Raw genomic sequence first — 23,936 nt, forward strand, 5'->3', positions numbered from 1 at the left:
ACCAAAGCTCCTCCACCTCCACACCTCCATCATGTTGTTCTCTGCGGGAGCGAGTGCAGTGGCTTCACTACGTTTGAGCTCTTCCTGCACCTGTTGCATTTCTGACATTCAGCAAATAATATTCAGATGTTATTAGCTCATAAAACATTATCCACGAGTATTATTTGTACATTTCTATCTTTAATAGATCCATGGTTTCTATGGACATTTAGACTGTCCTATGTTAAATGTTTGGCGCCCCCTTGTGGTAAACAAAAGAAATGCCGTATGATTGTCGCTTTCATTTTTCACTTTGATGAATAGACGAGCAGACTTGGGGTGGACATGAGTATTTAGTTGATAACAATTTAATAACTTTTTATACAAACTGCATTGGAACATGAGGTTGTGTTTTGCTGTGGCTCTATCCACACCTGGAGTCGTGTTTTCAGGAGGTTGGTCTGGACCATGGATCTATTAAAATAATGTTCTGGTCTGGCTGAGGTCAGGCCCAGTGTCTCTGCTTCCTCCTCTGTCCAGCACACAGAGCAGAAACACTACAGCCCTCTCACACACACTCACACAGCTCTCACTCTTTCAGTATTATTAAAGGAACAGCTCTGTAAAATAAAAAATCTACAACTTTCTCCCCCACTCATTTAAAAACTCTCTGCATGCAGAACAGAGCGTTTGGCAATGTTTACATACCGTTCCTGCGCAAATGCTCTGTCTCCATGAACTCCGGCGAGTTCATCAGACTTTGCCTGTAGCTCTTTCTGCTGTTTTTCAACCAATTCTGTTTGTTTGCGCCACGCGGCAGCTACTAACCACATGCGCCTCTGCAGCCCTTCAACTGGCCGCTTCTCTGTCACCCTGACCTTTATAACATTTAATTCATATATCGTTGAGGATCGGCGGAACAACAAAATCACAGGGGAGGACACACTACGAGGACACACTACACAGGGCTATAGCCTGTCAACTTTATTTCTCCTAAGACAACCTAAAGTAAGTAAGATTATTTCTACAGCACAAAATATTGTTTATTCTATGTTTAGGACTAGTCTTTTATATTATATTCTACAAATTTACCAAACTTACTGTTAATTATTTGTGAAAAACAAAGGTCTAAAATGACAAAGGCGTTTCAGTGGGTGTTTTGTGCAGGTTTCCGCTGTTTGTGAGCCTTGTCCATTTTTAAACTAGTAGTCACATATTTCTCACTTGAATGTTAAAAATAAGTAGTCTACACAACAAACAAAGAAATATATTTATGAAACAAATGCAGTTTTGAGTAGGTTTACTAAATTTCGTTTAGTGGAAGTAGACTAATGATCTACAAGAAGGAAGATCTGCACTTTCAATGGATCCTTAGTCTACACTGTCCGTGGACCTTTTTTTTTTTTTACATTTACTTTAACATTGTTCTACGTAAAAAAAAAAAAAAAGTAAAAGAAAAAACATGCTAATTTTTTTATTTTTTCATAATTAGGTCCCAGATGTGAAACCATGGCATCAGAAGGTGAGTTTTCATGAAGGACTAAAGATGTCTTTATCATGTTTCCCTCGCAGTATTTAAAGTAGAGTGCACATGTGTATTAAGTTAAGTGGGGTTTTTTTGGGTTTTTTTTATCCATGCACCGTTACACCCCACCCCGAACCGCCACCTTAAGGTGGTGGAGGGGTTAGAGCACCCGAATGATCCTGGGAGCTATGTTGTCGGGAGCTTCATGCCCCTGGTAGGGTCACCCATAGCAAACAGGTCCTGAGAGACGGGTCTGACTGAGAGCGGTTTAGAAGCCTCATGCAGAGAGAAACAAAAAGGCCAGTTACCAGGGCCCCACCCTGGAGCCAAGGCTGGGGTGGGTGCTCGGCAGCGAGCGCCTGGTGGCCGGGCCTTTCCCCACGTGACCCGGCCGGGCCCAGCCCGAAGGAACGACGTGAGACCGTCCTCCCGTGGACCCACCACCTGCGGGAGGAGTCATGAGGGGCAGGGGACATGGAATGTTACCTCGCTGGGAGGGGGGGGCCTGAGCTTGTGCGGGAGGTTGAGCGTTACCGACTAGATATAGTTCATGCACGGAGGAGGACTATCGGATGGCCTTAAAGAGATTCCGGCAAACCGTCCGACGCCTCATGAGAGGGAAGCAGTGCTTCACCAACACTGTTTACAGTGCTGCTGACCTCGACTGGGGATGTTGTCGGGTGGTGGAAGGAATACTTTGAGGATCTCCTCAATCCCCCCCGTCATGTCTTCCGAGGAGGAAGGAGAGACTGGGGACCTGGAGGCGAACTCGTCCATCACCCTGGCTGAAGTCACCGAGGTTGTTGGCAAGCTCCTTGGTGGCAAGGCTCCGGGGGTGGATGAGATCCGTCCTGAGTATCTGAAATCTCAGGATGTTGTGAGGCTGTCTTGGCTGACACGTCTCTGCAAAATCACATGGTGGTCGGGGACAGTACCTGTGGAATGGCAGACCGGGGTGGTGGTCCCTCTGTATAAGAAGGGGGACCAGAGGGTGTGTTCCAGTTATAGGGGAATCACACTCCTCAGCCTTCCCGGTAAGGTCTATTCCAGGGTACTGGAGAGGAGAATCCGACCGATAGTCGAACCTCGGATTCAGGAGGAGCAGTGTGGTTTTCGTCCTGGTCGCGGAACACTGGACCAGCTCTATACTCTCCATCGGGTCCTTGAGGGCTCATGGGAGTATGCCCAACAAGTCCACATGTGTTTTGTGGATCTGGAGAAGGCATTCGACCGTGTCCCTCGTGGTGTCCTTTGGGGGGTGCTCTGGGAGTATGGGTTTCAGGGCCCTTTGCTAAGGGCTGTCCGGTCCCTGTATGACCGGAGCGGGAGCTGTGTGCATTGTCGGCAGAAAGTCAGACCTGTTCCCGGTGCATGTTGGACTCCGCCAGGGCTGCCCTTTGTCACCGGTTCTGTTCATTATATTTATGGACAGAATTTCTAGGCGCAGCCAGGGGCCGGAGGGGGCCTGGTTTGGGAACCACAGGATTTCATCTCTGCTGTTTGCAGATGATGTTGTCCTGATGGCTTCTTCGAGCCAGGACCTGCAGCAGGCACTGGGGCGGTTTGCAGCCGAGTGTGAAGCAGCTGGGATGAGAATCAGCTCCTCCAAATCCGAGGCCATGGTTCTCGACCGGAAAAAGGTGGTTTGCCCTCTCCGGGTGGTGAGACTCTGCCTCAAGTGGAGGAGTTCAAGTATCTCGGGGTCTTGTTCACGAGTGAGGGAAGGATGGAGCGGGAGATTGACAGGCGGATCAGTGCTGCGTCTGCAGTGATGCGGTCGCTGTATCGGTCCGTTGTGGTAAAGAAGGAGCTGAGTCAAAAGGCAAAGCTCTCGATTTACCGGTCAATCTACGTTCCTACCCTCACCTATGGTCATGAGCTCTGGGTAATGACCGAAAGGACAAGATCGCGGATACAAGCGGCCGAAATGGGTTTCTTCCGTAGGGTGGCCGGGCGCACCCTTAGGGATAGGGTGAGGAGCTCAGTCACACAGGAGGAGCTCGGAGTATAGCCACTGCTCCTACACGTCGAGATGAGCAGTTGAGATGGCTCGGGCATCTGCTCAAGATGCCTCCTGGGCGCCTCCCTAGGGAGGTGTTCTGGGCAAGTCCCCCCGGGAGGAGGCCCCGGGGAAGACCCAGGACACGCTGGAGGGACTATGTCTCTCGGCTGGCCTGGAAACGCCTTGGGGTCCCACTGGAGGAGATGGAGGACGTGTCCGGGGTGAGGGAAGCCTGGGAGTCCCTGCTTAGACTGCTGCCCCCGCGACCCGGCCCCGGATAAGCGGAAGAAAATGGATGGATGGCCATGTTACAGCCTAACTTACATTTTACCTCATACATACATACATACATACTATGTGCGGAATGAAAAAATATAGGTTTTGAAGGTATGAGATTGTGAAATGTGAGAAATGATTATATGAAAGTTTACAGTGAAAAAGTGTGAGCAAACAGGACAGTTGACATATACTTTTGGAATAAATGTTGTTAAAGTTATTATGCTTTTAAAGTAATAGATCATTTAATTTCTACAAAATATTATTAAATTACTAGGTATTTCTTTGTAGTCTATAATTCCTGTACATATTAACTTTCAGCAGGTGCCTTCGTCTTTCAGCCAATCACATTCTTCACAGCTCTTTGGGAATAAAGTGATTGAATAATTTCTCTAATTTGCAGAAGTCTCACCCTTGACCCGCAGCTGGAGCTATGAGTTCATTCCACCAGACAGTGAGTTAAACATTTAGGTTTATTCCTCAGCATCTGATCTTGTATCGTTCAGTAAATTCACATGTTCATCACATTGAGCCGACGTCACAGCCTGTCCACTGGTCCTTGTGTAATATCATCAACACGATTCACTGCTGCACTTGTGTCTTTTGACTTGTGACTTCATCTAGATAAAATTTTTCTGATGGCCGTCACTCCACTCACTTGTGTCCATGGAGATAAATAAGTAAAAATAAGAAGCTGATCTAGTTTTGGAAACAAGATGGATCCATCATCTGCATCTAGACCAAATACACATGATCAAAAGATAACTAAAAAGCGTTTTATTTATTACAAATAAATAACAATTGTGGCGTTAATGTTCCCACACCAATTGTCCAATCATTTTGGGGAAATTTTTATGATTTAATTAGCACAAATCATGGCCTTGAGGACATGATCCTCTGATCAGACAAAACTCTGGGAACACAGGCGTCCTGTCCCCCAGGTTGAAAACCACTGTACTTTACCACAAAAATACAAAAACAGTTTAATGAACTCTCTGCAAAACTAGAAACACAGAACATATCACAGTCTCAAACAGAAGCTGGTATCAGTTCTTACTTTAATTATTGGATTTATATGGTGCCTTTCATGACACACAAAGCACTTTACAGAGCATTATTCATTAATTTCATACAGTGGTGGTAAGCTACTGTTGTAGCCACAGCTGCCCTGGGACAAACTGACATAACATCTTTTACCAGGACACCTGTCATTTGTCAACTCATAACAACTGACCCCTAAAATCTACATTAGTTATTTTATCTTAACACATTTGATAAAGAAAAAACACTGCTGTTCTGTACCAAAGTCACTTACTGCCAGCTCAGTGTTTATCTTGGCCTATGTTATTATAAGTATAATATTCTCTGGAAACACTAAACTTGACTGGACAATACTATCACAAAGTCTTGAAGGTTCTTGTACTGATGGTGAATGAGCTTCTTCTGGGTTAGAACTCCAGTCTCATGCCTCTTCAGACAACTCTGGGTATTTCAGTTTAATCTACCACAGTAATATATTTATGAATATGCAATTTCCAAATAACTCCCAAAACTCACATGTTTTTAACCTATAAAACAAACATCTGTATGAATTATTATATAGAATATAGAAAAAAATATGGAACAATCACAACCTAGAGATACACAAACTTTCCATAAGTCACAACTGTTAATAATTTGGTTACATTATATTTAACCTCAATTTAAACTACTGTATTTAAAATAAATAAATAAAATGAAGCAAAAATTAAAAAAAAAACTATAGTGACATAATATATATTTAAAGTGACATTATTAACTCTCACTTTTGGTACCTCTGCACGATAATAGAGTTGTTAAGTGTGATGTTATTTCTGATGTGGCAAAATGACAAAAAAAAGAAAGAAAACAAATCTAGAAATCATCTGTGAAGTTGCCAGTTGGACCCAGAAGTGACATCAACTCCATAGAATGATCTCCATATGAAGGATGAAGAAACATTTTAATAATATTTGCTTTCTTTCAGTGTCTGAGCTGAGGGTGGTTCTTCTGGGGAACTCCTGGACACAGAGGTGTTTGGTGGAGAGTCTCTTACTTAGAAAAGACACGTTCAATGATAGCACAGAGTCAAAACACTCAACAAAAGTCGATGCTCCAGTGGGGAACAAAAAAATAACAGTCATCAACACACCAGACCTTCTCCACCGTGACTTCACTGAAGAGGAGCTGAAACAAAACATACAAGAGTTTGCAGATGCCTCAGACCCTGGGCCCCATGTGCTCCTCCTGGTCCTTCAGCCTGAAAACTTCACCTCACAGCAGCAGGATATGCTCCAGAAAGTGCTAGAGACGTTCAGTGAAAACTCGTTTGAACATTCAATGGTGCTCATCTCCACAGACAGAGAAGAAAGGAGCATGTACACAAATAACTCACCCTTAGGAAAAATGATCAAGAAATGCAGATACAGGTATATGTGGATAAAGAACTTAACTGATGAGGAAGAAGAAGTTAAGAAATTTCAACTTGCAGAGCTGTTTTCACGACTGGGCCAGATTGTCAAAGAGAATAAGGGCTATAATTTGATCTATGAAGTATTTGAAGATCCCTCAGCTCCTCTTCACACCACGAGACAAGAGGCAAAGGGCAGAATTATGGTAGAGGTTCTGAATGCCGGTACGTGAAGAAACTAGACACAATCATAGGTTTATGTTTAATGTCACTGTTTTAAATGTTCTTTTCTTTTAGGACTGACAGGACGAGACCCAACAAAAGTCGAAGTCCCAGAAACAAGCCATGATACTAGTAAGTACAAAAATATTATTTATTATTAATGGTCTATAAAAGATATTTTAATATGTAATAATTATGTGTGTTCATTTTTATTTATTTTTTTTTTACCAAGGATCTCAATTACATTTTACTCTATTGCAATATTATCCCTAATTATATATAGGAAACACAACCCCTCTCCTGTCATACTCACATGGAGTTTACCTACTCTCATGTTGGACAGGAGCATCACACACAGCTCCAAACTTCAACTCATGAATGTTGTTAGAAAATACATATTCACACAAAGTCAACAACTATCATAATGTACATCACTGTAATTAGTTACCAAGAGCATTAAAATGTTTTTCTTCCACAGATTTGGAACTTCGTATCCTCCTGCTTGGAAAAAGTGATGACAAGAAGAAAGTTTTAAGTCAGTTTATCATTGAAGCCAAGTCAAATAAGAGTAGTCCAAAAGTGGACAATGGGGAATGGAGAGGAAAGCGGCTCACTGTAGTGAAAACTGCAGACCTCTTCAGTTTGTCTGTGCAACAAGTGAGACGAGAAATAAAGTCATGTGTGTCTGAGTGTCGTCCAGGACCAAATGTTCTACTGCTGCTGGTGAAGCCCTCCAATTTCACTGAAGACAACAGACAAACACTCAAGTTCATCCTGACAATGTTGGGTCCAAATGCTTTTAAACACTCCATTCTCATCTTTACACATCATGAGCAGATGACAGCTACTGTTAGCAAACTTCTTACTGATTGTGAAGCAAGATTCTATCAAATGCCAGAAGAAAACCACAGTGGTTTGATGAATGAAATTGAGAAGATGGTTCAAACTAACCAAGGATCCTTTGTTACTGTTAGTGACGACTTAAAAATATCCCTAAACATAGTTCTTTGTGGGAGAAAAGGAGCAGGGAAGACTTCTGTAGCAGATGTGATTTTAGGACAGAAAACATCTGAAGAGAAGAGCTCATCTGAATGCATCAAACGTCAGGGAGAGCTGCCTGGACTGTGTCTGTCCATAGTGGAGATGCCGTCTCTCTGTGGTAGTTCTGCTCAGACAGCGATGGAGCAGTGCTGTAACAGCATTACTCTGTGTGATCCTGATGGTGTCCATGCCTTTGTCCTGGTTCTACCTTTGAACCCTCTCACTGATGAAGACAAGGCAGAGTTTAAGATCCTTAAGAACATTCTGGGACCTCGTGTAGATGCCTTCACCATAGTTCTCTTCACTGTGGAGTCAGATCCTTCAGCCCCAGCTTACACTGACTTTGTGAGTCAGAACAAAGACCTGAAGGAGCTGTGCCAAAGCTGTGGTGGAAGAAATCTCATCTTCAACATTAAAGACCAGCAGCAAGTCCCACAAATCTTAAATAAAGTGCAAACCTTAACAAAGGACAGGAATGTGCCCCAGAGTTACACCAAACAAATATTTGTGCAGACACAAATAGAGAAGATCACAGCTCTACAGAGCAACTTCCCTTCAACAGGAACAAGACCAGCCTCAGGTATGTATTATTCATCAAATATATAGATAAAAAAGCAGCACGATGTGCGTAAGTGTGTATTCCATTCAAAATACATATAGAGCATGTGTTTAATGTTGTGTTTGTGCAGTTACCACCAGCCCAACATATTGCTGGGGCAGTTATGTATCTTTTGAAGGAGCCCAGGTTCAGAAAGACTGTCCATTGGTGCTTATTTATTTTACTCCTCACCTGTGCGATAGTCAGTTAATCCTGATGGTAAAGACAAGGCTATTAAGTTAGTTATTTTCACTGTAGACCTAGACAGGGTTATGGATTTACTTTCAAAAATATATTTTAAACATGGAGCTGTGTGAACATACACTCACCTAAAGGATTATTAGGAACACCTGTTCAATTTCTCCTTAATGCAATTATCTAATTAACCAATCACATGGCAGTTGCTTCAATGCATTTAGGGGTGTGGTCCTGGTCAAGACAATCTCCTGAACTCCAAACTGAATGTCAGAATGGGAAAGAAAGGTGATTTAAGCAATTTTGAGCATGGCATGGTTGTTGGTGCCAGTCTGAGTATTTCACAATCTGCTCAGTTACTGGGATTTTCACGCACAACCATTTCTAGGGTTTACAAAGAATGGTGTGAAAAGGGAAAAACATCCAGTATGAGGCAGTCCTGTGGGGGCGAAAATGCCTTGTTGATGCTAGAGGTCAGAGGAGAATGGGCCGAGTGATTCAAGCTGATAGAAGAGCAACGTTGACTGAAATAACCACTCGTTATAACCGAGGAATGCAGCAAAGCATTTGTGAAGCCACAACCTTGAGGCGGATGGGCTACAACAGCAGAAGACCCCACTGGGTACCACTCATCTCCACTACAAATAGGAAAAAGAGGCTACAATTTGCACAAGCTCACCAAAATTGGACAGTTGAAGACTGGAAAAATGTTGCCTGGTCTGATGAGTGTCGATTTCTGTTGAGACATTCAAATGGTAGAGCCAGAATTTGGCGTAAACAGAATGAGAACATGGATCCATCATGCCTTGTTACCACTGTGCAGGCTGGTGGTGGTGGTGTAATGGTGTGGGGGATGTTTTCTTGGCACACTTTAGCTCCCTTAGTGCCAAATGGGCATTGTTTAAATGCCACGGGCTACCTGAACATTATTTCTGACCATGTCTATCCCTTCATGACCACCATGTACCCATCCTCTGATGGCTACTTCCAGCAGGATAATCCACCATGTCATAAAGCTCGAATCATTTCAAATTGGTTTCTTTAACATGATAATGAGTTCTTTGGGATGTGGTGGAACAGGAGCTTCGTGCCCTGGATGTGCATCCCACAAATCTCCATCAACTGCAAGATGCTCCTATTAATATGGGCCAACATTTCTAAATAATGCTTTCAGCACCTTGTTGAATCAATGCCATGTAGAATTAAGGCAGTTCTGAAGGCGAAAGGGGGTCAAACACTGTATTAGTATGGTGTTCCTAATAATCCTTTAGGTGAGTGTATATGCTTCCATTTCCCAAGCTTACAAATATAAACACCATAGCTGTGTTTAGCCCATGAGGAGAATATAGTGTTATATATTTAAATGTTGCAGTAGGTTATATTTGGGTCCATGTACAAATTAAAATTCATGTTTGTTTATTCAGTTGAGCAAGGAAATTCTCGTCATAAGGAGTATTCCCTTATTTAATTTTGGAGAAACACACTTTGACTAAGGAAGCTGCCTGATGTAAACAAAGATTGCTTGCCTTGATACTGATGATACTGTCGTAACCAGCGTGACGTAAGGACCAAAGTTGCAGACTCGCAAAGGTTTAACAACGTCTTTATTCACAACAATCGTGATCACAAGGGTAATAGTTCGTTGTATAGTCCATAATCTTAAAACAAGGCAAGAGTCCAAAAACCATAGAAGCTGGGGAGCGTAGGTGCAGAGTCGTGGACGTAGAGGGACCGAGGTGTACGGGGAGCGGGGCGAGACAGGATCCTACCAGGGCTGAGGTGCATAAGCAGGGGAGGTCCGGAGCTGGTTCCCGGCGGATTCCTGGAGGAGAGTAACAAGGTTCCGATAAGCAAGAGCAGACACAGATCTGAAGCAGTGTAAAGCCAAGAGCATATTCACGTGAGTACGCGGACGTTCCGGTGCCGAGTGACTCGTCCAGACCCCTCTTATCCGCGGCAGGTGGTGTTGATTGCGCTGATGGGGAGCAGGTGCGCGCGGGAGGAGTCCGGATTCCGCCCAGCTCCGGAGACAGACAGGTGAGGGAGGGGGAAGACGAGGGCGCAGGGAGAGCAGAACAGGAATCATGACAGTACCCCCCCCTAAGGGACACCTCCTGGTGGCCCAAAAGACAGATACGGGTGGGAGGAGGGGGACCGGACGGAGGGAACAATGTCACTGGTGGAACCCACGGCAGTCCCTGGACGGAAGGTAGTGTCCAGCGGAGCAGCAAGGGTCCTGAGCAGGGGAGGGCGGGTCGGGCGTGGACAGGTCGGGAGTGGACGGCAAGTGGGAGGCCTTACCCCGGGCACAATCCTGGCACGTGGGGACGTAGGCCCTAGTGTCCTTCTCTGGGATACGGGGTTGTAACACCAGCCCTCCCAGGGCCACCGTTTGGTGCCTCCTCTTAGGCCGTACCGGACAGGTGGCCACAAAATGTCCTAATCCACCACAATAGAAGCACGCCCCCGCTAGGCGGCGCCGCCGTTGACGCTCCTCGGCCGACAGACATGTGAGACCCAGTTGCATGGGCTCCTCCGGGGGAAGGGTAGAAAGGCGCATCTTGGGCTGGACTGGCAGATGACGTCCCTCTCTCCGGCCCATCTGCATACTGTCCTCTAACTGGTGGGCTGGTGGAAACAAGGATTCCGGGTCGGGGGGTCCCTCTGGGGGCGGTGCTGCGCAGCGTGTCACGGTCCAAGTTGGCGAGTGACATCTCGCTTTCGCAGCCGGCGACGGGGGGCGACCCACGGGCCGAACGGGGGAGTGACGAGCCTGCCGCCGACGCTCCTGTAGTCGATTGTCTATTCGGTTAGCTAGTGTGACCAAAGCCCTGAGGTCCAAGGGCTCGTCCCGTGAAGCCAACTCATCGTTGAGAGTGTCGCTTAGTCCCTTAGCGAAAACAGCTTTAAGTGCGCTGTCGGACCAGTCCACCTCGGTTGCTAGCGTCCAAAACTCCACGGTAAACTCCGCCACAGACCTGGAGCCCTGAGTAATGTCTAGCAGGCGGGAGGCGGCATCCGCACGATAGTGGGGGTGACTAAAAACTAGCTTAAACTCATTTTAAAAAGTCTCGAAGTCCGTACTGTCTAAAGCGGATCTGGCGAATCTAGCCTCCGCCCATTGGAGCGCCCTTCCCTGGAGCAACCCACAGACGTAGCGTGTCTTGGCCGCATCGGTGGGGAAACGGGCTGGGCGCTGCTGGAACATGGAGCGGCACTGAAACAAGAAGCCCCGGCAGAGGTCCGGCTGCCCCGCATACGGTTCCGGATCGGTGCTCCTAGACTCCGGAGGACAGGACGGTGGAACAGATCCCACGGCAGCGGCGGTAGAGGGCAGGTGCGCGAGCAGCGTGGTGACCTTGTTCTCCAGCTGCGCCACCCGCTGCACAAGAGACTGATTGTGCTCCAGCAGGGTCCGGATGGTTTGCTCGTGCTGTCCGAGCACGTCGCCGTGGTGAGTAAACGCCGCCTGTATCCCATCCAGGTTCAGAAAAGGCCCAGGATTTACCTCAATATCACCAGCCAAAATCAATATCATCACAAGATTAACCATTTTTACCTGGGGGTGGCCTAACATGGCCATAATCCAAAATTCAAGTCTGAGTCCATTATTACCCCTAGATTTCTAGCCTGATTTGAAGGTTTTAGAACAGTGGTTCTTAACCTTGTTGGAGGTACTGAACCCCACCAGTTTCTTATGCACAGTCAACCCTTCTTTATTGAAAAATAAAAATTTTTTTTTTTCAAATTGAAGACACATGTATGTTTTACTGGTGCACAAAATAAACTGTGCATTAACATCACTGTGTTCAAAGAATAAAACCAGTACAATGCATGAACTCACAACAAATTACATACACACCTTTTTACAAAGACATGACCTTTTTTAATACTACCACACTGAAATATTTTTTTAAATTTTGCATTGTATTATGTATTCCAATAATGAACTTATTCTATTTATGCTATTTATTATTTTTAACATTTTAACACACACCCATCAGGCTACAATAATAATGAATATTTACTGCAAATCAGTGTGACTTCTGCTGTTGCCTTTGAGAGACCAGTTCAGAAACACGTGGCTTCACCTTGGCAAGTGCCACTCTCATGTCATTTTCACAGCAAACTCTGTTCCTTTTCTTCGTTTTTATGTTGTTTTGTTTTTATGCCGTTCAAACGGCTCATTTAAGTCGGGCGGGTACTTCGATAGCAATGTTCCCTCTAATTTTTCACGAGTCTGAGCAAACACACAAACTCCCTGAGCATCCCATGGACCAGTGTGAGCAACATCAGACGTGCGCACTGTGGTCATGCTGCATCGCATCCATCCAAGTTAAATGGCTTATTAAAAGAATCAAATTACCGCATTTACATTTCTGTTATAAGACTTTTAATTAAGTGATTTAGCCACTTATACAATGAAAATGACAAAAATCTTGCTCATGACCTGTGTAGTATGTTAATGCTATTGGAAGTATAAATATTTCATTTTAACTATGGCAAAACATGAGCTTCAACCAAACCAAGACAACTGTAAACTCCAATGTTGAAAACACACTTAACATTTTTGTTGTATTTTGTATTATGAGTATAAGCCATTGTGTGAAACTTTTGCTAAATAAATATATATTTACAAACTACACACTGCAAACAGTGAATAAACAAACACACACACTTCAAAATGTAAACAAACACACACTGGAAACTAAAAATACACTGTACATGTGACAGTGTGACAGTCATTCTGTGACAGAGGTTGGAGGATCAAGTCCCGCTCGGACCAACTTCTGTCATTGTGTCCTTAGGCAAGACACTTCACCCAAGTGGTGTGTGCGTGATGATTGGTGGTGCTAATGATTACACATAATATACATTTGACCCACAATTAAGTCAATAGCAGAATAAATCACGCTTACCGATCAGGAAGAGCATCCAGTCCATCAAATCATAAGGTCCTCTGCTCCTGAGTCCATCATGAGATCTTCACTTGGTTCCACAAACTGCTCCAGGTCCAAGATGCCTCTAGTTTAACTTGTACAAAGTGTCCTCGGTTGCGTACTTCCTTTGTTTTGTCCTTTTTGTCATGTTTAAAATGCAAAACTGCAGCAAACCAGTGCTTAAAATTATGCAATTATGCGCGTGTAATTTTATGTGCGGATCTTTGCCCGAGGGCGGGCCGTCGGAACGTTAAGGGGTTAAACAGCACTTACAATCATTAGTGAGTTTTCACTCCACGTCGGCCACATTTTCTGTGCGTGGAGACCGTGTCAGCAGTGTGCAATTGCGCAAGCGCGCAGCTTGGAGGGAACAGTGTTCGATAAGCACAGCAAAGGGTGCATTTGTCGAATTGGGACACGGCCAGCATCTGGAGACGCTTGCATTTGGAGACGCTCGCAGTCCTCAAATCATATGAGTCTGGTGCGTGCCTTGACCTCCGCCGAACCCCTGGGACTGACTCACCGAACCCCTAGGGTTCGATTGAACCCAGGTTAAGAACCACTGTTTTAGAAAGAGAGACTGGACGTGACTGCTAACACTTTCTCTATGTTTCTGTGGCCAAAGACTATGACTTCGATCTTGTCTGAGTTTAGCTGAAGCAAGTTGTTTTGCATCCACACACTGATCTGTTGGATGCAGTGGCAGAGTGAATCCACTGGTCCATATTCACCTGATGCCAGTGAGACATAGATCTGAGTGTCATCTGCAGAGTTGTGGTAGGACACATTATTGCTGTGTATTAACTGGCCTAATGGCAGCATGTAGGGTGTCCCAGGATTGACTCCTGGGGCACCCCACAGGTCAGAGAAATTTTATCTGAGACACATTTTCCAATTTCAACAAAGTACTCTCTGTTTTCTAAACAGGACTTGAACCAGTTTAGTGCCGTACCAGAGAAGCCCACCAAGTCCTCCAGTCTCTGTAAGAGGATCCCATGATCAACAGTGTCAAAGGCAGCACTCAGATTTAACAGGATCAAGACTGAGACTTTGCCTGCATCAGTGTTCAGGTGGATGTCATTTGTCACCTTGATAAGAACAGTCTCAGTGCTGTGGTGGATCTAAAACCTGACAGGAAAACATCGAAGGAGTTGTTCATTTGGAGAATTAAACAACTTTTTCAAGGACTTTGCCTAAAAACGGCAGATTTGAAATTGGTCTGTAATTGTTCAATATTGTGGCATCAAGACTGCTGTTCTTTAGGACAGGCTTGATTACAGCAGTTTTCAAAGTTCTTGGGAATGTTCCAGATTGAAGTGACATTGTTAGGCGTGTTCTATCAAAATGACGACTGGATGTGATCGGTTCAAATCTCAAAAGTTTATTTCCCTGACAGTTACAATCTAATACAGTACCCGGGGTCAAAATATCTATCCCTCGTATATGCAGCAGGCGGTCTGTCTACCTTTCCCTGGCCCCAAAACAGAAAAATGTATCATGCAACATGAATATGCAAATATTATGTTGAGCAGGTTGACGCCTTGGTTCCTCCTTCCGGCCTTGTTCACCTCTCCGGGAGGCACCGGTCTGTTTTTCGGCCTTGAGCCTCCTCCTCGGTCCTATCTCTGAAAGGGAGTATCCTGCAGAGCCCCCCTTTTGAATTTCCCATAATTCAGAACACACAATGTTGGCTTTAAAGGAGGACTGGTGTAAGGAATGAATAGTTACAGTGTCAGGGTATAGTGCTCATTAGGCATACTTCAAAAGGATACGACATTAGTGACTGAATATTTCCAGTGTTACATTATCAAACCAGTGCTCAAAGTTTAGAACAAACATCATGCTTGTTAAACAATCTTCAAAAGGATACAATATTCAAAGGATATATGAATTCAGTATAAAAATGATATATATGTATATGTAATGTACCTAAAAAGCTTTATTCAAACTAATATGCATTCAATATTTTGATATATGTATATGTGGTGCAACTAAGAAGCTTTATTACTTAGCATACCCTTCAACATATTAACTATGCAAGTGAGTGGTGACAGCAAACATACTTTAGAACTTTAGTGGGTAACACATCGAGGCAGCATGTAGATGAACTCAGACTGGTGACAATCTCTTGGACAGTTTTGCATCATGGAATTGAACATTCAAAACACTTGAAGTTACAGAGTTTGACAAATCAACATTAGAACATGAGGCATTTTCAAAGTGTATCATCTGCACCTGTGTTATAATTTATATGTCTCCTTTGAACAACTGCAGGAACAGCCACTGGTTTAGGAATAACAGACAGGTCAAAAAAGATACAGAAATGATGAGACAGAGCAACGTCCACCACATTGACATTTTAAATATTTACTCCTTTTGTGATGAGCAGGTCCAGAGTGTGCTCTTTGTTGTGGGTGGGCTCACTGACCTGCTGAGTCAGACCAAAGGACAGAACTGAGCTCTTTAGCTGTGTAAACCCTGTGTCGTCCAGGTGTGATCCATAGCAAAAGGCAAAGTTAAATCTGTCAACTGGACAAATCGTTGTAGGAGTGAAGACGTTTCACTGCTCATCCAAGCCGCTTCTTCAGTTCTGGTCAGATTGCTGGTGGCCACTGCCTTATATCTGTCTGAGGGGAGGGGCTAACTACACTGAAACTGTAAACAGCTATTGTCCAGTTTCAGGTGGAACTACCCTATTCAGCCTTTAACCACCCTGTTATTGTTCTCATTGTTCTGGGTCTGAAGATGGTGTTGTAGCTGGGTGAGAGTTTATGTCTCAGGCCTCCATCCTGTTTAAGGAAAGAGTGTCTTTCCTAACAAAAAATAGCTTCTTTAACTCCTCTCAAACCATTTCTTTTCTCTGGCTAAGATCTGAACTTCACTATCTTCAGAGGAGTGGTTAGTGTCTTTGAGATGGAGATGCACAACAGACTGGGGTCCTGAGCTGCTCTCACGCCGGTGTTAGTACATCCTCTTATGGAGCAGCTGTTTAGTTTCTCCAATGTAACGCTCACTTCACTCTTCACTACACTGAATGGAGTAGACTACATTACTTTGTTTGTGGCTTGGGGTTTTGTCCTTTGGGTGAACCAGTCTGAAACCATCTCAGTAAAATCATCAACAAAACTTACACAACTAAGTAGACTATGGAGGGTGATTGTTTTAGCTCCATTTTAAAAGAAACATACTCAAAAGATGAAAACACCCCAAATGACAACCTGTGAGTAACTAAATAATTAATATTAAAAAATGCACACACACCCCCACCCTTTTTGTTTACTCGTGTTTCACATTCAAATTTGAAGTTGGGTGGAGTTGATTCCACTAGAATTGTATTACCTGTGTTTTTGTCAAGCCATAAAATCAATATTAAAAGAAGAAATAAAATTTATTAAAAATGACTTGTTACATAAAGATCTGACAGTGAGCTGAACTTTCCGATTAGTTTCAGTAGGACTGGATGTTATCTTCTTACCGGGAATGAGAACTAGATGATTGGGCAGTCTAACTGTCTGTTAATCAGTCTACGTGGTGTAACTGTAGATACAGCTCCATCACAGGGCCTCAGCATGATATTATATTTATCAGGACTGTATGTCCTGGAACAGCAGAGGCCCTGTGTGTCCTAGCTCTTGGTGATAACAGGGGGAGGGCAGGGAAGGGTGAGCAGGGGGGAGTTTGGGTGAGGGACCAGGTGAAAGATGAGGGGGGGATGGGTGGGTACGGGGAAGAGTTCAGCATGCACTCTTGATCGCACTATATTAGGTGTGAGGGGAGCCATCTTAATTCCTGATTCCTGAATAAACTCATGAATGTTGTAATAAAATAAATACCTACATTAAGCAGCATAGCAGTAGTAGCCACCAGTGGCCAGTCTGGTTCAGTCCAAATAGTGAATGAAGCACCATAGCGCCACCCTTTTGTACCCCTGTAGACCTGGGCCTGGCCCTCCTCCTCGAAGCGAGTAAGCCGCAAATGCAGTTTGGCTCTCTGCAGTGCCTGGTCTCCAGCCTGGGTGGTGAGATTCATTGGACACTTGCCATGAGGAATTTAGGCTTTTGTGAAAGTGTGTTTCTCCAAGTTGAAAAATGAAATAAACAAATATTGCTTTAGATGAGCATTTCCATTCTCAGCTGGAATAAGCAAAACACAGTTATACTTTGTACATGGACCTATTTGAGAGTTAAAACCATACAGAACATTTTCGGAGATTTTGTTTTGTTAACCTCTTTTCACATTTGCAGGGGGCACACAGCCTGCAGAGAGTCTGAGGATTGTGCTGATAGGAAAGACGGGTAGTGGAAAGAGCTCCTCTGGAAATGCCATCCTGGGACGACCAGAGTTCAAATCTGACCATAGCCAAACGTCTGTGACCAAACTGTGTCTGAAAGCACAGGGGCAGGTGGAGGGTCGTCGTGTGGAGGTGGTGGACACTCCCGGCCTGTTCGACAGCACCATGTCTCATCATGAGGTCAATGACGAAATCCTCAAATGCATCAGTCTCTTGGCTCCAGGACCACACATCTTTCTGTTGGTGCTAGAAATTGGAAGATTCACACCTGAAGAGAAAGAAACTCTGAATCTGATCAAGAAAGTATTTGGCAAAGATGCAGAAAAGTTCACAATAGTTCTGTTCACACATGGAGATATCTTGAAAAGAACTGGAGAATCGTTAGAAGATTATATCAAAAATAAATGTCAGGATTCTTGTAAGAAGCTGATCTCTGACTGTGGGAACAGATGCAATGTGTTTAATAATTGGGAAGAAAATGCAGAAAGAAAATCAGCCCAAGTGAGGGACCTGATAAAGAAGATTGATGATGTGAGAGCTAATGGTGGGGGCTGTTATACAAATGAAATGCTCCAGGAGGCTGAGGCAGCCATTCAGAAAGAGACACAGAGGTTACTACAGGAAAAGGAAGAGGAGATGAAAAGAAAGATGGAAGAAATGGAGGAGAAATTTAAACAGGAAATGCAAGAAATCCAACAAAGAATGGAAGAACAGAGGGATAAAAATAAAAAAGTACTTCAAGAACGAGACAATGAACTCAAAAAACTGAAGGCAAATATAAAAAAAGAGCGTACTATCAGAGTAAAAGAGCAGAACCACAGAGAGGAAGAAAAACGAGGGATGAAAGAGCAAGACAGAGCTAGGAGAAAGGAGTATGAACAGCAGCTTCAAGAGTTAGAGGTGGAATATAAAAAGAATTTTGACAAAAAACTTCAAGAAAGACAAGATCAAATGGGAAAGGAGCGTGACACCTGGGAAGAGGAGAGGAGACAATGGTGGGACAATCGATATAAACAGGATGAAATAAGACGACAGAAAGAGCACACAAGACTGGAGAAACTAGAGCAGGAATACAAGGACAAAATGGAAACACACAGAATTAAGAAAGAAGATGAAGACCAAAACAGACGTGAACAAGAGGAGAAGAAGAGGAAGGAGTTACAGGAGAGACATGACAAAGACGTGGAGGAGCTGAAGAAGACGTACGAGGAAGAGGCCCGCAAGAAGGCAGAAGAGTTCAACGACTTCAAACGCAAGAAGGAGACAGACTTTGCAGCTCTGATAGACAAACACTTACAGGAAGTTACAAATCTCAAAAAGGAAATTAAACAAGGGCAAGATGAATATCAAAGTTTTCAACAACTCGCTTCACACAAAGAGACAAGTCTGAAAAGTGACATGGAGGAACAGCTCAAGAAACACAAGAACGAGATGATTGATCTGACCATTGTGGTTTTAAAGGAGAAGAAGAAAAACACCAACAAAATCAGGGAGGTCCAGAAAAAACATGAACAAGAACTGATGAAATGTAAGAAAGACATTGAGGAGAAATTTAAACAAAAAGCAGAAGAAGAAATTAACATGTTGAAGACAAAACATCGACAAGAGACTAGTCATTTGGAGGATGCTGAATACAAAGGACAACTGAGACAGCTAAAGGATGACATGTGGAAACAACAAAAACAAGAGATGGAGGAAAGAATGGAGGAACTTGAGCAAAAGCATGCAGAAGAAATGAATACACTTACACAGAAGCTCTTGAGAAAACACGAGGAACAGCAGAATAAACAAATCGAAGAGTTGGAGAAGAAACAGCAGCAGGAGATGGAGGAGTTGATGAAGAAATCTCAGTGGAGTTCAGTGGAAGAGGAGCAGCTGATGATGAAACATCAACAGGAAATACATGACATAAAGAAGAAGATGTTACCTGAACAACGGTGCTCCATTTCATAATGTGGTTCATTACAATGTGTGCTTTTTATTCATTATTATTAGTATTTTTTTTGCCACACTTGTCTTGTGTTGTTATTGTGTTGTTAAAGCTCTACATTCCAGTAAGAATTGTAAATATTGCCCATTTGTTGGTGTCACACAACTTTCACTTTAGAAGATACATGTCATGCATAGCTTTTAAATGTTGTGCCCTCATCAAAAACATACCTCTACCTTCATTTGCAAATTTTAACGAAGTGTTCCTGTTTGCTCAGTCCTCTCCCTTTCAGTTTCCCCACTTAGTTATATAACAGATAATCTCATAGTCTATAAACCATCGCTCGACTCACAATACAAATAATGCATGATATGTCAACTTTAAAATAAAATTGATTAAATGCACAATAACCAGGCTCATTGTCATTTCATTTATTGGCAGGTTCTGGTGAATTGTCTGGACATAGGTGGTCAGCAACTGATTGAAAAAGAGAAAGATTTACTTAATGTGACAGGAAAAAAATGAAGAATACTAAATAATCAAAAAAAAAAAAGCAAACAGACCAACAAAGAAAGTAAAATCTGTAGGCTTCCATTTTGCACCAGACCTGTGGTTGAAAGTCTGTTGTGGCAGATGATGGACTGAATGTCTCCTGGATGCCCTTATGATATGAGTGTTTACATTTCATTATATTAATTGAATTGAACTGAATAGATTGATCTTAAAACTTACATTGAAAGCAGTGTCAGTCTGATGGAGAAAAATCCAGCATCACAATCACTGTGTTAGAAGAATGTCATGCTAAATGTGATACACAACTAAACCAAACAGATGAAACGTTTTCCACTGCACAGATGTGGTGTCATTTATCCAGTTTCAACCCTAACTTAACTAATAAAAGTTGTATACCATATTTAAAGGTACAATATGTAACTTTCTGGAGGTGGCACATGTCACCTGCTTGATTCATAAAAAATGACAGTTAAAACCATATTTTGGAACATTCTTCATGGAGAAATTTTGTTCTATATTGTGGAAGATTATAGCCAAGGGAACAATTGTTCCATGGAAACAATCAGGCAGACGCCCTTCTCCAGGCCAAAGGAACTCAACAGTGACAGACCCAGTGTAACGTGGGCTGGCCTTTCACTGTAGGATGTGGGACACAAGACAGCAGCACAGGTGTGGTCCACAATTTTTCTTTCTTTTTTTTAAACCAATGATCAAAGTGCAAAGGGCATTGTGCAAATGGAGGTTAGAGGAGCAGTGTCTCCTTTCACAGCAGAACATGTTTTGATTGTTTCAGGCGTCTTTTATACTGTCCCACTAACTGGTTAACGCTACTTTTAATTAATAGGGGTGTTTAAAATAACATTAGCTCTTTAAAAGTCCAACCTCCATAAAACCAAATCAACCAATAAACTAAATTAACTTTATACATACATTACACACATAAAACATAACTGTATATTTGTCCTCTTTCCCTCCAGGACACGCAGCTTCAATTAAAGTGCCACTATGCCTCCAGATCTAAAACTGGGTAAAAGCAGACAAGTTAAACATTTTTAAATCCTTTTGTGCAATTGTCTTTTTAAAGTGCTGTGTGTCGTTAAAGTGTACGTGCAATTTAAAGTGCATATAGTGAAAGGTGCTACATGGTATCTAATGATGTTAATGGTTTCTGAATCTTTATAGACTGGTAGTTTATAAAGCTTTGTCGAACCCCCTCGTCTCTGACCCCGCTGCACACGACCTCGCTCTCAACTCTCTGCTCCACCAACCTTCATCTGCATAACTTTATCTGTAAATAAACACTGTTAAACTTTTCACGCCAGTTCTGAATCTTTGCTCCCCCATCAGTTGTCATGACAGTGTTTTTTTAATTTGTGTTTTAGTTTAACACAAACTGGAATTAACACCTTCATCCTGGTTTAGTCCCACATCGGCCCTGGTCATGTTTAGATCCCGAGATTGTTTCAGACCTTACCTGGTTTGGGCCTTGTTTACACCTGTTTTAGACTTCCTGGTTTAGTCCAGTTTTCTAAGTTACTGGACTTTGTCTCCTCCTGTTTAGAGTTGACTTCAATATCATTAAAGACGAGGGGCAGCTAAAAGATCTTTGTGTTATATGGTGAGTCACTAAAAAAGATCAGTCCAACATGTGTGACTTGACCTCACACACAGTCAGGAGGGACGTGTGTCTAGCGCCCCCATCTGGCAGAATGACAACACCACATTGTACAATCTGAACACCACCAGTTGTACTTTATAGTTGAGTCACGTGAGTGGACCTGCCCTGGTCCTGTTCAGCTTCTCCTCTGCGCTGCTCAGAGCTGATTGGCGGAGAGGAGGCAGGGGGGCGTGGTCAGGTCAGCCTCGTGGAGATGCGGCGCGCGCGGGGCTGCACTGAGCTCACGAGGAGGAGAGGAGGATGACGCGCCTCTGACCACAGACCATCACTGCGACTCAAGTACTTCAAAAACACGTTTATCAGCTCATATTTACGCTCTTTTTCACGTGCTGACCTTGTTTTAAACTTGTCAGGACATGGCTCGTCGTTGCTGCCTCCCGTGGACCGTGTGTCTGGTCCCGTTGCTGATGCTCACCTCGTCCTGGGCCGCTATGGACCGGGCTGTTCTGGACCAGGCTGCGGGGGATTCGGGGGGAGAGTCCGGCTCAGGGATGCTTCTCTCTGGTAAGAAACTAACTCGTGTATTTTAACTTCACTTTAGAAGTTTACAGCATCAAACAAGCGCAAGTTTAATGAAAAAAAAAAGAAAAAAAAAATCACATGTGGTGTAAAGTACGGAGCCCGGCATAGGACAAAGTATAATATTAATGCGTGGCCACGAGATAATGTCACGTTTCTGGACAATATTATTTTGAGGGAACGACTTAATTATCACAAGCAAAGTTGTCATTATTATTATTATTATTTTATTTTATTTTTTTTAAGTTAACCCTTTAAGGACTGAGCACATTATAGACCATTACAGCTCGCCTAGACTATTTTTCTTTTTTTTTGGCATAAAAGTCATGTTAAAGGATGTATCAGCATGTACTTTTGCCCTTTTTCACACAACTACCTCTATTTTACACCTCTATCCATTCACAGTTTTGCTTTGTATCAAATAACTGACTGGGACAATCCTGGCCACACCTGCGCTCTGATTGGTCGTCTTCGGTCATCAGCGCATTACCGTAATTACAGTAACATATTTAAAGAGCCCCTTGTCTCTGCTTTGAGATGCCGTTTGAATTTACATGAAGCACAATTGGTTACAGAGTTACGGTAATGGAAAATCCGCAACCGCGAGTCTATCTGTGGCCTTGTGAAAATATGTGTATAGAAATTATTATATTCCCTCAAGATAATTTTTTTTTTTTTTTTGAACATATTATTCTTCTCCTTTCCTTCATCTGCTGGGCTCCGTTTTAATGTCTTATTTCGTATTTTTAAATTTTTAAGTGGCGCGAGCTCTAGGACTAATTCAATACTTTCAGTTTCAAGTTATGGTACATTATGACTTTACTACAGAGTGTTTTAGAAGTAACATGTTTTTCATTCTGAGGCTGAAAAAATACCGGGCTAGATTAACTCTGAGAGAGCAAAAACAAGGTAGAATGTTGCCTTCAGTGGTAATTAGTTTAGTTGGGGAAAAAGCACATGTTGGTTAGCTTGTTTGCTATATTTTTAACAACAGGAAGATGTCTGTTAATTTAATACTTGTCCATGTATGTCCATTTTAGTTCTTAAACATGATATCTACGTCTGCAGCGTCAGATTAAGTAGGTTATGAGTTATTATTGTGATGCATGAGCTGCTTATGATTATGCAACAGTTTCTGGAGGTGAGTTTGTCCAGATGAAAACCTTTTATGTCATGATGTCACATATTAATTTAAAATGTAAAAATGTCTGAATAATAACAAACGGAATAGCTTAACGGAAACAGATCTGGTTAAAAAGTTTTTAAAGGGCCCATATTATGCTATTTTCTAATCTATGTTATAATTTATAGAGCCCTTTACAACAATTAAAGCGACCAAAATGCTTTCCAATAAAACCAACACAATATAAGAACATTCAAAGCATTAAACAAATTGTACAAAATGTCGCTTCATTACTCAGTGTTAAAAGCCAATCTGAATAATTAAGTTTTGAGCCTGGATTTAAACAGGCCAAAGTCTGTGATAGTGACAAATCAGAGGGCAGTTTGTTCCAAAGTCTGGGGTCAGCGACAGAGAAACCCCAGTGTTTGAGTCTGACTCTGGGGACGTCCAGCAGGAGTTGGATGTTTTGACTTTAATTCCCTATTTGAGCTGTGGACAGACAGGAGTTCAGTCAAATAGAAAAGAGCAAGGCCGTTAAGAGCTTTAAAAACAAGAATACAGTTTTAAAATCAACTCTAAAAGAAACTGGAAGCCGCTGAACAGATAAAAGGACTGGAGTGATGTGCTGACGTCTGCACGAGCTGGAGGCGACTGAGGGCGACTGGGACACACCGAC

The 23,936-nt window shown here is 43.0% G+C and overlaps 1 protein-coding gene across 1 annotated transcript; it reads left to right on the forward strand.

The window, feature by feature from the left end:
- Positions 1–854: 854 nt before the first annotated feature.
- On the forward strand, positions 855–19,450 carry LOC117379233 (uncharacterized). Its single transcript, XM_033975912.2, has 7 exons — positions 855–987; positions 1,472–1,501; positions 4,186–4,236; positions 5,788–6,435; positions 6,508–6,564; positions 6,911–8,053; positions 17,451–19,450. The coding sequence occupies exons 2-7, from the start codon at positions 1,489–1,491 to the stop codon at positions 19,448–19,450; spliced, it is 3,912 nt and encodes a 1,303-aa protein (XP_033831803.2). The 5' UTR covers positions 855–987; positions 1,472–1,488.
- The last annotated feature ends 4,486 nt before the right edge of the window (positions 19,451–23,936 follow it).

The sequence above is a fragment of the Periophthalmus magnuspinnatus genome, chromosome 12 (genome assembly GCF_009829125.3).
Source record: "Periophthalmus magnuspinnatus isolate fPerMag1 chromosome 12, fPerMag1.2.pri, whole genome shotgun sequence".
Classification (NCBI taxonomy): domain Eukaryota; kingdom Metazoa; phylum Chordata; class Actinopteri; order Gobiiformes; family Gobiidae; genus Periophthalmus; species Periophthalmus magnuspinnatus.

Coding starts and splice junctions, on each gene's coding strand:
- LOC117379233 (XM_033975912.2), top strand. Junction 4,237..5,787: donor TGAGTTCATTCCACCAGACA/GTGAGTTAAACA, acceptor GCTTTCTTTCAG/TGTCTGAGCTGAGGGTGGTT. Junction 6,565..6,910: donor AGAAACAAGCCATGATACTA/GTAAGTACAAAA, acceptor TTTCTTCCACAG/ATTTGGAACTTCGTATCCTC.